General features: G+C 38.7%; 1 protein-coding gene across 4 annotated transcripts; it reads left to right on the forward strand.

Moving 5' to 3' along the window:
- The first annotated feature begins 1,489 nt into the window (after positions 1-1,489).
- On the forward strand, positions 1,490-15,077 carry rcbtb2 (regulator of chromosome condensation (RCC1) and BTB (POZ) domain containing protein 2). 4 transcript variants are annotated; one of them, XM_036563323.1, is made up of 12 exons: positions 1,490-1,667; positions 3,541-3,672; positions 6,711-6,861; positions 7,109-7,275; positions 8,807-8,965; positions 9,241-9,348; positions 9,819-9,961; positions 11,867-12,057; positions 12,244-12,370; positions 13,337-13,476; positions 13,648-13,778; positions 14,846-15,077. In XM_036563323.1, exons 2-12 carry the CDS (start codon positions 3,547-3,549, stop codon positions 14,984-14,986), a joined length of 1,584 nt encoding a protein of 527 aa, XP_036419216.1. In that variant the 5' UTR covers positions 1,490-1,667; positions 3,541-3,546; the 3' UTR covers positions 14,987-15,077. The 4 variants fall into 4 exon arrangements, 3 of the variants coding, with proteins under 3 accessions (XP_036419216.1, XP_036419225.1, XP_036419233.1); XM_036563332.1 differs by having other exon boundaries at positions 1,501-1,667; positions 3,546-3,672; XM_036563340.1 differs by lacking the exon at positions 1,490-1,667 and adding an exon at positions 1,696-2,683.
- Positions 15,078-18,362: the final 3,285 nt, after the last annotated feature.

Below are 18,362 nucleotides of genomic sequence, written 5' to 3' on the forward strand. Positions count from 1 at the left end.
ACTGATAGGAATTTATTGTTAATACTACTAAAAAGACTTTCATGAATAAATGGCTAAAACCATGAAGAACACATAGATATAATGCATGAAATATATGATACTCAATGGGAAAGAAGGATTTTTACTTAGAATTCATATTTATTTTTGGACTGAGTACATTAAATCCATACAATGCCATCCCACAGTTTTGTGTTTTCTGCTAAAACAAATTACAAATCTCCTGTACTTGAGTGAAAGAAGTATTATTTGAGCTAAAGTAGACATGTTCTATGTGCTTTTTAATGTACTTAAGTACTAAAAGTAAAAGTTACAGTTATTACATTAGATTGTTTTAAAGAACAAAAAAAAGTTAGCTATTTCCTTTCAACTATTTTATTTCATGTCTGTAGCCACAGGATCTCCTTTTAACATACTGTTCATTAAAACAGTGAACATTATTTTATTGCACAAACATTTAATGGAAAATTCAACCGATTTTTAAAATTTTCTGCATAACTAAATGGTTAAGATGTAAACAAAGTCATTCAGAGTAGTTTGCTGTGAAATGCTCCAGTTTAGAGAAACTTAAGTTCACAGTGGTGGTGAAGTGAACTAGACATCTGAAATGTTTAAAGCTACCTCATTACATGAAATTTTAGGACTAAAACATGTTTTTAAAATACATTCATGGTGGAGAGATACATTCAAGGTGTTGTGAGGCAAAATAATCCCCAAAGGAAACTATAAACCATTTTTGCCACTATTTCACTATTATTAGCACTATGTGTAAAAACTCAAAAGGCACCCGTAGGTTCACTGGAGGTTTTGATTATAAAATAAAATAGCTGTATTTGTGCTGTAGACACTGTAACCCCTGGTTCCCATCACCACCACTGTAAGGAAATCCAAGTCTGTAAGTTTCTCTGCAATGTATCATTTCACATCAAATCACTCTGGATGACTTTGAAACCACTCTTAACTACATAAATTTTGGGAAAATCGGTGGAATTCCCCTTTAAGCATGACTATAGATAGAACACTCCCACCCGATAATATTTTATTAACAACTTTATTAAAATAAAAATAATTGCTTTCACTCACGCACAGACGTTTGGTAGGTTGTTCATCGCTATTAACGATATGCAGGTTCAACAGAAAACTGGGCAGCTCAGGTGGACCCGAGCGAGGGGTCTGACCACAGCCGCTGACGGAGGCGTGGTGTTTTTGTGAGGGAGAATAGAGTAAAGTGAAGTGAAGTGAAGTGAAGTGGAGTGGAGAACGACAAGACTTCAGCTTGTAATGAAATCATGGGTACTGACTATAACAGATGATGATGTAGGTGTCCCCTGACAGATCATCCAGGGCTCATCAACCACTAAACGCTTTTAAGAAAGGCTTGAACGTTTTAGAAGCTGTGTAATCGTCTTCATCCTAACACGGGCATGCAGCCAGCAGTGTGAGGAGGAAACGTGCCTCTCTTCTCCTCTCCTTTCCTCCTCCGCAGTGAGATGAAGGCTTCAGCGGGCTGGAAATGACAGCAGGCGGCTAACATTAGCAAGAAAACTCTGCAACCAGGCGACTTTAGACGAACCAGTTTATGTGAATGGAAACGATTTCGAGAAAAGAAACTAACGTAGCTAGACACCCCCTCGATGAAGAAGGCACTGGCGTTAATTTAATAGCACGAGGTAACGTTAATGTTAATGGTTTCTTCCCTTCTTGAAAAGCACTGATGTTTGTTTATTGTTACTAAATGATTCACTGTAATCCTAAATGGGTAGCTTCAATTTAGGTAGCTAGCTAGATAGCGTTAGCTAACCTAGGTTAGGTAGGTTAACTTAGCTGAAGTTACACAATTAGTAGTAGAACTTATCCAGTCTTGTAAGATAAATGTTGTGCTATTAACTTGGTTTTAAGCTGATATGACTAAACTAGGTACATTGCTGGTATCCTTATAATGACCATTATGGACGCCATACTGTAAAACATTGGATGCTCCGGCCAGAAGCTACTTAGCTAGCTACACTAGCTAAGCTAGCTAACTTAGCTGGCCAAGCTAAGCTATACATCTGAAGTTAAATGCATGTAGGTTATTGCGATACGTTAACGCCCAAAGTATGTCGAAAATGTTTTCTCTGTTTATATTATTCGTGTAAGTTACAGCTTTGGCTAGCTAAGACAGCTATGGCCTGCACTTCTTTCGTCAGTCACTTGTTAGCTAGCTAAATTAACTAGCCCCGTTTCCATTTCTCTGCTGTCAAAATTTTCGTATAGTGAATGAGATTTTATAAAATACTGTGGTTCAAAAAACAGGAGGGTATAAGCCGAGCACGTACCAGCGGGTTAAAAATCAAGCGCAGCTCTGTAGTTAGCTACTAGTGTTACAAAGACAGCCCTGTACTCACAGGTATTCACTTAAAGCACCAGCTTTCTCTTCTTCCTGCTTAGATCTTATCTAGCAGATCTTTACTCCTTGTTTTGCATGCCCACCGCACGACACCTGACTGAACTTCTCTGAAAAAGGAAAAAGCTCCAGGGCTAAGTGAAGGAGATTTACTTTCCTGCAAAGTTTAGTTCCAGCCTGCGTCCAACATGCTGCCCTTTCCCTTACCTGCGCCAATTCTTCTGATCCAGCCAGTCAAAAACGTTTGAAGAAATATATTAGGTGTGGAAGATTGTGGTTTGATCTACAGTCCACAGAAAGGTAGATCTCCAGGACCAGGGTTGGTGACCACTGATATATTCCAGTGTGGTTTGCTTCTGCTGTACATTAATAGTTTTGCGTATTGTGGACAAAGTGCCTTCACCATGATAGTTTTTTTTTTCTATTGATTTCCTGTTCCATTGAACTTAAACTGGTCTGACATGCACTTTTTAGTTAGCCTTTATATTCTTCCATCATCAATTTTGCTTGCAATTGAAATTTAAAAATTGATCAAGACCCTAGATAAGGGAGTGCCTCACTTTTCCTGAGAACTTGAAAACCAAGTAAAACCTGTGTGGCAAATTTGGATTCCATTTGCGCCGAGGCATTTGGTGTCCATCATGTGCTTTTTGCAGCTTGCATGTTGATGGAAGCAGACAAGACCAAAATGAAAGGTATAAGTAATGCACCAAAATAGGAGTTGTGAGCTGATGCCTATATCCGATATTTTTCATGTTCACATCTGCTAATGCCATTTTATAAATAATTGTAAAATTAGGAAATTATTGGGAAATTCACTGCATCTATTGGAGTAGCATTACAGAGAAATAGAAAATGTATTTCTGTAGAGTTACAAATGCGGTAAAATAAATACATCGCAGAAGTTTTAGCATAGGAGCACAGCGTCATCTAAACATTCTGCTCTTCCAGAGTACTATAAAATACAAATATCTAAACATCTGTCCGATCATCATAACATAAGTGTTCCGAAGGCTTTGGCCAAATCTACTTCAACCCAAGTCTACCCTAATAGTGCTGGTGTTGTGGTAGATCTGCTCCATTTCTCAGTAGCCTTGTATCCTGTTCCCCCCTGGGTGAGGAAAAACGTGTATGTCTGTTTATCCTGTTTGTTGCAGAGTAGCATGCTAGACGTGGGAAAGTGGCCAGTGTTTGCACTCCTGCCTCCTGAGGAACTGCGACTCATCCGCCAGGCCTGTGTGTTTGGCAGTGCTGCTAATGAGGCGCTTTACGTTACTGTCAACGATGAGGTAGGCTTTGCTCACTAAAGGGCAGTAATAGTGTGCAGTAGAACCTTATTAAAAGGAACTAGTGAATGGATCATTTGCAGTATGTAGTTTGTCCCAGAGCATGTAATTTGGATGCAAACTCAATGGGTCATGTACTCAGTGTATAGTCAGGAATTGGGAGGAGGGAAAGTTACACAGACTGAGGGTGATAAGCAGATAGAAGTAAGCTATATATAGGCCAGTAATACAACACAAGCCTTGTTTGTATCCTGAGTAGAACAGTGTGTGACTCTGGAGTCAAGCCTTTTCCACGATAGCTTTTTGAGTTTCCCTGGTTGTGGCATGTCTTTGCCATGTCTATACGTATATATTTACAGAGGAACAGCTTAACTTGGTTGCAGGGTTATACATATAAGTCTGTCTTCTAAATGGGATTCCTTCCATTTGTGTCTCCTGAATCTTAAAGGGGAAATTTCTGCACAATTTGGTTATTGACATATAAGCTCTCATTCACATTGTCATTCAAAAGGTGGTCTGATGTGAAATGTTGCATTGTAGAGATGTCTGCAAAGTATAGCCATTTTATTTATTATCCAAAACAACCAGTTAACCTACACCAGCCAGCCACTTCATTAAGTACACCTACCTTGTATCTACACTCTTTGTCTTTTTTATCAGCTCCACTTTCCATATTGGAGCCCTTTGTAGTTGTCCAGTTATAGACTGTTGTCCATCTGTTTCTCTGCATACTTTGTTAGTCTCCTTTTACCCTGTTCTTCAGTGGTCAGGACCCCACAGGACCATCACAGAGCGGGTATCATTTGAGTAGTGGATCATTCTCAGCACTGCATGGTAGTGGTAGGTTAGTCTGTAGTCTGTTAGTGGAACAAACACAGCAGTTGCTGGAGTTTTTTCCCCCTCAAACACTGTGTACAGTCACTGCCCACTTCTACCTTGTTGATCCACCTTGTAGATGTAAAGTCAGAGACAGTAGCTTAACTGTTGCTGCATCTATTGGTGTTGGTCATTCTCTAGTCCTTCATCACAGGTTGCTTCCTACAGGGCTGGATATTTTGTTTGGTGGACTATTTTCAGTCCAGCAGAAACACTGAGGTGTTTAAAAACTCCAGCAGTGTGTCTGATCCACTCAGACCAGCACAACACATACTAACACACCACCACCACGTCAGTGTCACTGCAGTGCTGAGAGTGGTCCACCATCCAAATAATACCTGCTTTGTGGTGGTCTTGTGGGGGTCCTGACCACTGAAGAACAGGATGAAAGGGGCCTAACAAAGTCTGCAGAGAAACAGATGGACTACAGTCTGTAATTGTAGAACTACTAAGTGCACTTCCATGGTAAGTGGAGCTGATAAAATGAGCACCGAGTGTAGATACAAGGAAGTGTACTTAATGAAGTGGTCGGTGTGCACATGTCTGAGTCTTTATTTGTAGTGCTGATAATGGTAAAATAGTAAAATGGTAAATGTGTAAAAACAAGCTTTATTTGGGGACTGTTTTGCCTTACAACACTCTACACATCTTGCAGTCATGAATGGATTTTAAAAAATACATATTAATCCAAAACCTTATCTCAGACATTAGGTAGCATATTTGTAACCATTTTGTTTTATAACGTTCTGTGAGGGAGGTTTTAGAGGCATTAAACACATCGAATGTTTGGTTCCTATCACCACTGCTGTGAACAGCTGTGACTCAGTAAGTTTCTCCAGAATGGAGCATTTCGCATCGAACCTCTGTGACTTTGTTTAAATTAAGCCTGTATTAAAAAAAATCATGTTAAGGTAAAATAGGCCTATGCCAGTTTACATTTATATTAATTTTCCATTCTTTTGTGTTCACCCGTTTGTTTTCAAAATCACTTGCTGTGGTATTTGAAAATTGTTCACACTCATTCATCAGATTCACCTTTTCCCTTTCAAATACAACTCCCACACTTTGTATAGGCTTGTACTACCTAAACCTTCCTTTTTTATGCTCTTTGGAATCTTATCTTTGCTTGTTTATTCTGTGTTTCAATTCCAAAGAGCTCTAGTCTTAACAACAGGCTTCCCAGACTAGGAGTTTGACCTGAACAGCATTAAACATCAGCAAGTGCTGTAGAGCTTCAGAACAGTAAAGTCTGCTGTTTGATTTAAGACCAAAAAAAACCTGGCAACCACAGCACCAAGGTTCAGGACAGGCACACACTGAAATGTAAACAGTTTAAAAGTCCTTGTAACAGTCCCGTTCAGACATTTGGCATTGGCGTGTATATATCATGGCTGTAATGTACTGGGCTGTTATCAGCAAAACTGTTGTAGACTAAAGGCTAATTTATGGGTCAATAGAAAACATTCTGCTGTCATTCAGCAGCAGGTGTGTTGCTGCCGTAGGGCTACACAGGCGTGTTCAATAGTGAATTGTCCTTTGTTGTACAGAGTATTTCAGTGTAGCGCTCACAGTGATGGTGGCAATTGTTATTGCATCCAGTGACGCACTAGATGTCTAGTATTAGCTTTAACAAGTAGTGAAATATTAAAAAAAAACTTTTGGAACAAGGGGTGTTCACCTTTTGGCTTTTTTGACAATACAAACACAGAATTAGTGTAAAAAAAAAGTAAAGGTATGATTTATTAATAATTTTCTCTTTTAAAGTTCCCTATCAAATATATTTATACATTTTTAAAGTGCAGTCATCGAGTTTTTAAATATTTTTGAGCTGATGCAAATAATGTATACAATGCAGCAAAAGTATTTGTTTTTATAAACTTGTCATTTCCTTTTTTAGTACTTGTAAAAATGGCCTCTCAAAGATAATAAAACATTTTATAAATGAACATAGAAAAATCAGATCACAGAGAAACTCCACTGAAACAATGCATTGCAGTTTTGGAATATGGTGTTTGTGTATAGGTTTTATTTATTTAGTTATTGGTCCCCTATTAGAATGACTTAATATGGTTGGTGGCATTCTCTACAGTACAAACGTATTAAAGCTAAATCCATTTGACTGCTGTTCAGCAGTAGCTAAGCACTTTTTCTGGGTGTGTTTACAGGTGTTTGCTCTGGGAACAAACTGCAGCGGTTGTTTGGGTCTGGGGGACATGCAGAGCACCATTGAGTCCAGAAGGATTGATGTCTTGTGTGGGAAGAAGATTGTGTCTCTGAGCTATGGCACAGGACCACATGTGGTCATTGCAACTGCAGGTGTGAGAGAGATTTACTAAACTTATATTTTATTAAAGTAGTGCCTTATGTTACTTGAAGATATAACAAAGATAGAACAAAAAAACAAAGTGGCAGTACTACAGTAACCTTTGCTTTAGGGCTGAAAAGCCAGCAGAAAAAAGGCTCCAAAGTCTTTTTCAAGGAAGCCCTGGTGTAGACACTTTGATTTTGACTTGTGATTTTTAATTGTGAGCTTTGTGTCTGTCTTTTTCTTCATCCCATGTAGAAGGAGAGGTCTATGCCTGGGGCCACAATGGCTACAGCCAGTTGGGGAATGGCACCACAAATCATGGCCTGACCCCTGCTCTGGTCTCCACCAACCTCATTAACAAGAGAGTGACTGAAGTGGCCTGTGGCTCCCATCACACCATCGCTCTCACCACTGAAGGAGAGGTGCTGTTCAGTAGTATTGATTAATCAATAGTGCTGAAAATCGATCCCAAAAAGAGTTAATTCTCTGATTCCATGCATTTTGGGGAATTGAGAGTAGATTCCAAAGCTTTGGGCTCGATTCCACAGAGAGACATTCATGCTTGCCTGCACCCGTGCCAACAGAGTGTGAGAAATTCAGCTGTCAGTGTCTAGACAGCCTGTCTGAAAAGATGTCCTTCCGCAACTCACACAGTATTGTATTTTGCATTGCAAAAAAATAAATAAATAAAATGTCTCTCAGTCAGGACCACTTTGTTCAAAAAAATATTTTGTTTCCATTTGCAGTACGTTGTGTTTGGCGGTATGGCTCTGTTCTGGGCCCTCCGTTTGCCCTTCATATGCATACGTGGAAAGCCTAAGGCAGGGAGAGCGGCAGAAAGACCCCCCTAGGGTACGGTACAGAGCAGGCATTAATGACAACAAACATAACATTGAGTGAGTTAGACACAGCATGAAGGAGGGGTTGGGCTGGAGGTGGGTTGCAAAGAGGAGTGACGAGAATTGGCAGGCTAAGGCAGCTTAAATAAGCACGCTGATGAATGTAGCCAATCATATGTGTAGTTAGCTGATAACAGCTGGTGGTTTGAGATTGGGCCCTGAGCTTGACTTTCTGGCACATATCTGCTAAATAACTACATGCACTTGTAGTCAGCTAAGTTACTTTGGCTAGCATTACTCTCCAGATTGCCTTGCTAAGGTCTAATTGGTCATAAAATTAAACTGACATCTTGTGCATTGAAGAACAACTAACGTGGAAGCACATTTATGTCAAAAGCCTTTGTCATTCACACTTTACATAATACACTATTATTATTTACTTAATATTCTTTAATATTCTTAATATACTTACTATGCTGCAAGATCTCTTTTCTTGTGTTCTGAATTTTGAAATTGAAAAAAGTGCCTTATGCTTAAATTTGGGCACTTTTGGTCAAATTACATGTTTTGTTTGACTTTGAGTAAAACCATGTTTAAGAATACACTTGTGCACATGCACAGTCGCTGTAAAATTGTTGAAAAGAGCATGTTAGGAAGAAAATAAAATGTGAAATTTGTGGCCTGTGTAAAACTTACAGCAAATTTTATATTTTATGTTTTTTTTTTTGATACACTACATACATAGGAATTGTATGCAAACTGTATGCAAAGAAAATGTGTTTTCAGCTGTCAGATAGTCCTTAACATGTGTAATGTCTTCATGCCTGTTGGGAAAACATCTTGAGTGGCATCCTCATGTAGCTGCTTGAGAAAAAAGCCAAAACTGTGCAAAGCTGCCTCAAGGCAAAGGAGGATAATCCATTAAAATATAAGATATAGTATTGATGTCTTCCCCTTTTATTATAAAAATTGAAAAGTAGCAATAACAATGCAAAGTGGTAGAACTTTTGACTGGTAGTGTAATTTTATCTTTGTCTCTTTTGCTGTCTGTTTTCACATTATCCTTGGCCCACTACTCTGATAGTAAAAGCGTGTTTGTTTGTCCTATGTTTAGGTGTATGCCTGGGGCTACAACAACTCTGGCCAGGTGGGCTCTGGTTCCACAGCCAACCAGCCAACCCCACGCAGGGTCAGCAGCTGCCTGCAGAACAAGGTTGTGGTCAACATCGCCTGTGGACAGCTCTGCTCCATGGCTGTTCTGGACAACGGAGAGGTAAACAGTCTGTCTTCTAATGTTGAATTATATCCAGCTAATTGATATGGTATACCAGTGTGTAGCAGTTTGTTTGAGCTGATTTGGTTGTACCCACTTCAGGTTGTTTGAGGGTCATATGTATCGGGTATGTTTACTGTTAAGGGAAGTTTACTGTGGTTGTCACTTTTACATCATGAAGATTCTTCGTTCTGCTGCAAATTAAAGGGCATCATTGTCCCTCTCAGTGATTCTGGATAGCTGCCATGTTTTCTGACTGAGTGCTGTGTTGACAGACCTACGGCTGGGGCTATAACTGTAACGGGCAGCTGGGTTTGGGCAATAATGGCAACCAGCAAACACCCTGCCGTATCGCAGCTCTGCAAGGAGTCAACATTGTGCAGGTGAGGAAACAAACAAGGTGCACAAGGTGTTTCAAGCTTCACAACACTTTTGTTTGTTCACTTTCACCCGTTTAAGCCCTTAAAAGGCTGTGCACATGTGCGTGACCTACGCAATGGTCTTCTTGCCAAACCACAACTGAAACACAGGGCAGTAACAGGCTGTATATTTCTAGTTTTTGTTATACTGTAAAATAGAATTTACAAATAATCCTGTAAATGATAAGAGAATGAAAAAAGAAAATACCAGTTTTCTTGAAAAATATTTACATCAGTTTGATAACCTATTAAAAATGATAAAACGTGAATTAGGACCACTAAAAACTAAGTCAGTAACCTTGGGTCATTAAGGTTGCTTTATTTTTTTTTTCAAGATATTACACGGCCCAAAGTTACAGGCCTGACATTGGGGCAGTCAACATATCTGGTCAACATGCAAAATTAATGGAAAGGTATATGTTTGTTGTTTGAAGGTGGCCTGCGGCTATGCACATACACTGGCACTAACAGATGAGGGATTTGTTTACGCCTGGGGTGCCAACTCTTATGGGCAATTGGGCACTGGAAACAAGAGCAACCAGGCATTACCCACACTCATCAACATGGACAAGGAGAGGTGACAATAAGCTTACACTGTCAGATTTCCCACTTTGTTTATTTCTGCACTCCCTTTGCCAATCAGAAGTCTAGATTTTTCAGGTGTAGCTTTTTTCTTCTGAATAGTGTTTGGATGTGGTGTAGGGGGTGTATCTGCAGGTTTAGCTACCTTGGAATGTGGAGACTGTAGTTGAGGGGTTAAAGTGAAATGCTTGTGTTTGATGATGAAGATAAAACTATATATTTGCAGAGTGCAGACATATTTTGAGTGTGCATATAGTTGCTGTCGTATCAAAATATAATTTTCCCCACTTTTCATTTATTTGACACTATTTGAAAATGGCAGCTGTCTTATATTGTCCAACATTTCACAATGAATGAAACAATTGAATGAAAAATTTAAGTCCAAATTACTTGTAATAAAATCTTTTAATTTCCAGTTAAAACTGACATTAAGTACAAAATTTTTATTTTTCAGCATCAGGAAAATAATCTCAACAAAAAATTACAGTCTCAACTAAATAGAATTTCTAACTTTCGGTATTTAGTTTATCTCTTTGTGTGTGTGTGTGTGTGTGTGTGTGTGTGTGTGTGTGTGTGTGTGTGTGTGTGTATGTATGTATGTAGTGTATACATATATATATTTATATTACAGTGGTGTGAAAGTGTTTGCCCCCTTCCTGATTTCTTATTCTTTTGCATGTTTGTCACACTGATTGCAAGTGTTTCAGATCGCCAAACAAATTTAAATATTAGACAAAGATAACACAAGTAAACACAAAATGCAGTTTATAAATGAAGGTCTTTATTATTAAGGGAGAAAGAAATCCAAACGTACAGGCTCTGTGTGAAAAAGTGATGCCCACCCCCCCAAACCTAATAACCGGTTGGGCCACCGTTAGCAGCAACAACTGTAATCAAGCAATTGCGATAACTGGCAATGAGTCATTTACAGCGCTGTGGAGGAATTTTGACCCACTCATCTTTGCAGAATTGTTGTAATTCAGCCACACTGGAGGGTTTCCGCACATGAACCACCTTTTTAAGGTCATGCCACAGCATCTCAATCGGATTCAGGTCAGGACTTTGACTAGGCCACTCCAAAGTCTTAATTTTATTTTTCTTAAGCCATTCAGAGGTGGTGTTTTGGATCATTGTCCTACTGCAGAACCCAAGTGCGCTTCAGCTTGAGGTCACCAACAGATAGCTGGACATTCTCCTTCAGGATTTTTTGGTAGACAGCAGAATTCATGGTTCCATTTACCACAGCAAGTCTTCCAGGTCCTGAAGCAGCAAAACAGCCCCAGACCATCACACTAAGATGTGTTCATCAAGATCATCAAGATGTGTTCACTTTTTCACACAGGGCCCTGTAGGTTTGGATTTATTTTTCCCTTAATAATAAAGACCTTCATTTATAAACTGCATTTTGTGTTTACTTGTGTTATCTGTGTCTAATATTTAAATTTGTTTGGCGATCTGAAACATTTAAGTGTGACAAACATGCAAAAGAATAAGAAATCAGGAAGGGGGCAAACACTTTTTCACACCACTGTGTGTGTGTGTGTGTGTGTGTGTGTGTATGTATATTGAAAGTCACCATTATATATATTATTTTCTTAGCATTTGAAATCTGGACCGTAATAGAGAATAAGTGTAGGCACTTCGTCGTTGGTGAGTTTACTAGAGAGAATGATTGCACTGTGCCTGGGGAAAGTCAACACTGGAACACTGGTCATTAAACCAGCTAATGCAAACAACATTTTCTGTAGTTCCAACACAAAATGCCAGAGTGTTATTTTGTCATCGAGCTGCTGTGATGACTTTTTTTTAATGGCTAGTGAGTTCATTCTGTTTGAATCAGGCCTCTTCTGGTGCTCAGAGCAGCTAAATTAGCTTGTGTTCTCTGTTTTTTTTTCCCCAGGATGGTAGAAGTGGCAGCATGTCACACCAGCCACACGTCAGCTGCCAAGACGCAGAGCGGCCAGGTGCTGATGTGGGGTCAGTGTCGTGGCCAGGCTGTTCCTTACCCACACATAACACACTTTTCCAGCACTGACGATGTGTTTGCCTGCTTCGCCACCCCTGCTGTCACCTGGCGTCTTCTCACTGTGGGTAAGAAGGGTAGAAGATGACAACTTGGTTGACAATTACCTTTGAATCTTATCCAAATTCTTGAACTGTTCCTTAACTTGCTTAGTGCTCTGTTGTAGTCTTTGGAAACTTGTTATGCTTTTACTCTCTGTCTTGACTTGCCAGTGAACGTTGTCTGACAGCTATGCTGAAAATTCTGTTTGTTAGATGGAGATGACTATCTGACTGTGGCCCAGTCCCTCAAAAGAGAGTTTGACAGCCCAGAAATATCAGACCTGAAGTTCCTTGTTGATGGAAAATGCATCCATGTTCACAAAGCCCTGCTTAAAATCAGGTATTCAGAGAGTTCCTCCAGGCATTATGGAGTCTTGCAGAAAGCTTGCCAAAATAGTTTTCCAGCTGTTGCTGGCCTTTATTCCACTGAAGCATTTCCATTTCTTAAAGCAAGTATGTTGCATACTGATGTCATTGTGAGTCTGGGCTTAGCACCTTAAAAGCAATAATTTCCAACCTGGTGCTTGCACTTGAAAAGCTGCTTTATATAATAAGCACCAGGCATACATATAACTTGCCCAAAATTATGCAACAATATAACGATATTTTTTACTGTTGGAAACGAGGGGGGGAATGTTTGTATTTTTCTTGGGTTGGATAATTGTGTATCTGGCAGGTTGCTGGAGGCAAGACAAGGAAACAAAATAGACATTTGCGCTGCAACGTAGTAAATTAACAGAAACATGCCATAGCCTGCTCAAGGAAGTAAAACTTAACAGACTACAGACAAAATGTATGATCTGTTTAGATTGCACAATAAGAGACATTCCTAGTCAGTCGTAGTCTGTCTTGCAAATCACTTTAAAAGGAAATAGTGCATGGCAAATTGTGGGATTTTGTACTTGTGAAGGATCACAAGGCTTCATTTTCTAGTATTAGGAACACAGGTAAATTACCTAAGTGAATGATAAGGTCCATAAGGTGTGGTCACATTGTTGAGCCTGTTAGATTTTAGAGAAATGTCTTGAAACATTTCATTAGTTTTATAGAGATGTTCTTGTTCAGCCACTCATGTAGAGTATGTGTACAGTTTGGCACGTTAACCTTTTTTTAAATAGCAAAAGGATCATTTCTGGTTTGAACAGGATTCCCAGAAGGAAGTTTAAAAATTAGATGCACCATTTATTTAATTTATTGTAATTTTTATGTGTTTATTAAACATGTTCAAGAGAATCTTGAAGAAGATGTAATCTGCCTTGTTTTCAGACATATTTCTTGTATACTTCTGTTTTTTTTCTGTTAAAAGGTGTGAGCATTTCCGAGCGCTGTTGAACGAGACAGATGAGGAGGCCATAGAGATCCATCAGTTCTCCTACTTGGTGTATCGCGCCTTCCTTGAGTACCTTTATACAGACACCATCAACTTGCCACCTGAAGATGCCATTGGTAAAAAAAATTTACATTTAAAATGAGCCTGGAATAATGCTTGTACTTTATGTTCATAGAGGGACGTGATCATCAGTTTTTATTTACTTTGTGAAGTTATGCATGATTATTAGCGAATAAATTAATAAAATGAGATGAAGATCCATTGACTTTGATTTCTCTGGTGTGAAGGTCTTTTGGATCTTGCAACATACTACAGAGAGACCCGCCTGAAGAGGTTGTGCCAGGAGACAATCAAAAGGGGAATTTCGGAAGAGAATGCAATCACACTGTTGTCTGCTGCTGTCAAATATGAGGCACGGGTAAGCACACAGTCTTGTTCACTACTAACAAGAAACAAAGAAAAACTACAAGAAAAAAAAAACAGTCACTCTTTATCCTCTATGGACATACATACTAGTGTCAGAGCACTCATATATTGTTAAAATGTTTCGCAAAAATGTTATGGATATTCTGCTGCCACACTTCATAGTTTCATAGGAATTTACTGTCTGTCTAGCATATGCAGGATCCATATGAACAGCAAAAAAGTGTAAATTATTTGCTCTAACAATTAAAATACTAAAATGTATAGCTCTTGTGATTGTTGAGACAAAATTTCTATGTCTAGGTACTTCTGTATATTAGCTTTTCATGTGTTGTAGCTAACCAGCTATCTAGCTCAGTTACTAATGTTGATAAAACAGTTTAAGCACAAGTTTGGATTCCACACACTGCAAATTCTAGTGTATAATTATAACTGGTGAGCGAAAATAATTACAGACATCCTCTACAGAGAACACACTTTTGCATATTTTATTTTTTGTTTGATTACTATTTATTTGCTGATTTCAGCATTTTGGAAAAACAAATAAAACACAATGAGGCTTGTGCAAAAGTTGTGGCACATTTATATTTATTATAATGTTAAACTCTGAATAAATAGAAATTGTGCACTAAAATGAGCAGAAAATGCAAAATTCCATGCTTAAATTCCATGTAAGTGATGTGGTAACTTATTTTTACTTAAAATATCAACAAAACATGTAATTTGAGGGTGTTTAGATATTCATATACAACTGTATGTCTACATTCTGTAAAAAGGGACCTAAAGTATATGAAAAGGGAAACAGCACCTCCCCTCCTTTTTGGCTTGACATGGCTTATTGCTTTATTATGAAATATCACAGTTTCACAGTTAGCTTACAACATTGTCAATGCCTTTGCATGCGTTTTTGTTGCATGTAGACTTCACTTTGACAAAAGTGTCTCAAATATGTCACACGTGAAGCATCACAAATCGCAATCTGAGGTGCTTCACTTGTGATAGTGGCACATAGGGCTCTAAAGTTGTCTCACTCACACACGTTCCTTGCTCCTTCATTTTCAGGACTTGGAAGATTTTTGCTTCAAGTTCTGTGTCAACCACCTTACTGCTGTCACTCAGACCCAGGCCTTCGCTGACATGGACCATGATCTGCTTAAGAACTTCATTAGCAAAGCCAGTCGCTATGGGGCCTTCAAAAACTAAGAAAGTGTGGGACCAGATCATAGAGGAGGCTGGAGCACAGCACTGTACTGGCTTTTCCAGAAGTAGACAGATGTATTTTGGGGTATGTTTAGGCCTGAACGCCCTTGGTTTGAACATGAAGACTATGAAAAGTCACTGCACTGACTGACCTGTAGGTCCCAATGCTTTGAAGCTCCACTCCCAAAATGACACCAAAATTATTTAAAAAAGGGTTTAGAGTTGGAGGCCTGCCAGGTAGAAAAGCCATTAGAAGTTCAAAAGGGACTTGGAAGTGGGCTTAAGATGTGAGGACCACTGTTCTCATAGGTATCTGATGGTGCCTATGAATGGGATTAATATCATTGTATAGACTTGTAATAAGGGAAGAACATTCCACTTGTACAAAATAGTAGAAAGATCTTATTCAGTAGTATATATTACCTTCAGTTGTTTCGAGAGATGTCACTAGATGCTTTTGAAAAGGTTTGAAAAGTCTGAATGAACTTGCTTTCGACAGAGAAAAGATATCAAAAGAGAATCAAAATAATAGCACAACAATACACTGACAACATAGGACGGTTTTCAGTAGAAAGGTTTTCATTATGTAGATTACACATGTAGACTGGACTCATTTACTCAATAATTGAATGAGTTATTTGTGAATAGTGGAAAGAATGCTTAAGGTTAAGGTTAGCTTAAACGTACTTGGTAATTCTGAAAGTACTGTTCATTAAGTGTCAGTGGTTACTTGGAAGTTATGTATCCCTCTATTACTAACTTTAGGGCTTCTGGATAGCTTTACCATAATCAGATGCATGGTGCAGACAACTGAAAACCTTTTCACCATCAGCATCTTAACTGTTTTAAAAACCCTGTAAGGGTATTATTGTTTACTCTGAGTTAGTCAAGATTTAACGAACACTAAAAGACGTTGAAGCTTAGTGCTATTATATTAGAGTTACTGATTATTTTTATCGTTGCATTACACCGTTATTTTTAGTTAACAGAACTTAATTTGTATTTGCAATTATTCTGCCATTCTGTGTGCTTCTAGTTCTCCTTCCTTACATGTGCATACTTGGCAAATGTTTGTACAGTTTTCTGTTTTTGCACCATTTTCTTTTTTAAAGGTCAGTATTTACGGTGTGTGTATTACTGTAGTTTTGCACTGTAGTTTTACATTCACCATAAGTAAGATATGGATCTTTGGATAGTGTTTACATAGGGAGGTAATAAGGGCCTAATGAGCTCTTTTGGTCACTTATTAATTTTTGTGAGCAGCTGAATGCATTGCTCACCACCTCCGTATATAAAATATTCAGTGACTGGAAGGTTGTCCTTAAGAGTCATCTGAGTTTTTTATCACCACTTTATCATGCCGAGACTCCAGTAAAACAGTGTAATAGTATCAGATAATGTTATAGCGAAATAAGTAAGAATATCTTTTCAAGCTTACATTCTGCAACATCAGACTCAGCAGGACTGTCTTTACTAATTGAACTGAAATGTTTAAATGCAGAGATATAAATAGGTTCCATTAAGTTCTCAACCGTTTTGTTTACAGTGAAGTTCTCACTGTCACCTTGTGGGAAAGCCTGGTTACATAACTCCCTTGAGATGGATGAAGTTTTTTTTTGTTTGTTTGTTTTTTTTGGCTTCTACTGACACGAGCCAACAGGATATTGGCACTGCTATCCCAATCAGTTGTCAAGAGATGTGCTTACTGCCTTCAGCGTCCACATGATGTTACAGAAACTCAGATTCGCAGCTGGAACTGACGGCATTAAGTTGTGCTGTTTTTATAAGTAAAAGACTTGCTCCCCGTCTCTCTGTTGCACTCAGTGTTGAAATAAAAGTAAAATTAAGTAAAAATAACTGTTTTTTTTGGAGTTCATGTTCGTCATTTTGCCCTGATTCTAATCATGCCATCATTGGGTTTCCTGAAATTGTATTCATCTGCATTGTTATGGTGCAGGAACTGGAGAATTAATCATTTGATACCTGCTTCTGCCACTCACTCTACTCTCATGATAGAAAAAAGCCTCATAAGGTTTCCATAATGACTTCACTGGACATCATTATTTTCTTCTTAAACTCTTGTTATAGTCTGTATTGAGACTGATGACTTCTGATCCCCGCACACTCCTAATATTTTCTGGATACTGTACACCTGCCTTACACTATACCAAATTCTTTCCCTGTGCATATTAAAATGTTCTCATAGCTAACTCTCAGTATATTTACGTCAGTTACTAGTTTGAGGTATTATCTGTCTTCAGATCTTCAAATAACCATTGATAGACTTGTAATATTAGTCATTGGTTATCATTGATCTGAATGCTTCATGGAAGGACAGAAGGATGAGTTTCTCTCAGTATCTTTTTTTGTGGTGAGGGCTATAAGTCAAAGGCAGCCTGAGTAAACACAAATGCAGTCTTTAAATGATCATTTAATTTATCAAAGGAAAACAAAGTTATCCCAACACCCACTGGCCCTTTCTAAGACTCTGGGACTCAATCCCAGTAAAAGATATCATCTTCAAAAAAAGAAAACGCATTAGTCATGATTCTTCTCAGAAGTGGCCAGCCTACCGAAATTTCTTGAAGAGCACAGTAATGACTCATCTAGGATTTCACAAAAGAACCCAGACAGACATCTAAAAACCACTGTGGGCCTTGCTTGCGTTACAAGAGGTCATCTTTCATGATTACACCATTAGAGACAGGGCAAAAAGTATTTCTATGGGACAGCTGTAAGGCAAAACCACTGCAAACCAAAAAGAACATAAACGTTCATCTCAGACTTGCCAAAACCACCTTGATGAACCCCAAACCTTTTGAAATGATGTTCTGTGGAGTCAAAAGTGGAACTTTTTGGAAGACGGGTCCTTTTGTATGTGGCACAATACACACAGCATCCCACAAAAAGAACATCATACAAACAATCCACAAGCAACAGGCCATAATTAACCGAACCATGAATTCTGCTCTCTACCAGAAAATCCTGCTGGAGGATTTTTGTTCATCAGTCTATGTGGCACAATACACACAGCATCCCACAAAAAGAACATCATACAAACAATCCACAAGCAACAGGCCATAATTAACCGAACCATGAATTCTGCTCTCTACCAGAAAATCCTGCTGGAGGATTTTTGTTCATCAGTCTATGATCTAAAGCTCAAGCCCAGGATTAAGCAGCAAGACAACAGTCTAAAAAATGAGAGCAAGTCCACCTCTGAAAGGCTTGAAAGAAACAAAATTAAGGTTATAAAGTGGACTAGTCAAAGTGCTGACCCCTTTGAGAGGGCCTTGTTTTGCATGGGCTAAGAGTGCAAGCTCTCAGTCTTACCTCCAGATGGCAGTATCTCACTAGAACATGTGCACAGTTTGCTTTA

This window comes from Colossoma macropomum, unplaced genomic scaffold (genome assembly GCF_904425465.1).
Source record: "Colossoma macropomum unplaced genomic scaffold, Colossoma_macropomum, whole genome shotgun sequence".
Taxonomy (NCBI): Eukaryota; Metazoa; Chordata; class Actinopteri; order Characiformes; family Serrasalmidae; genus Colossoma; species Colossoma macropomum.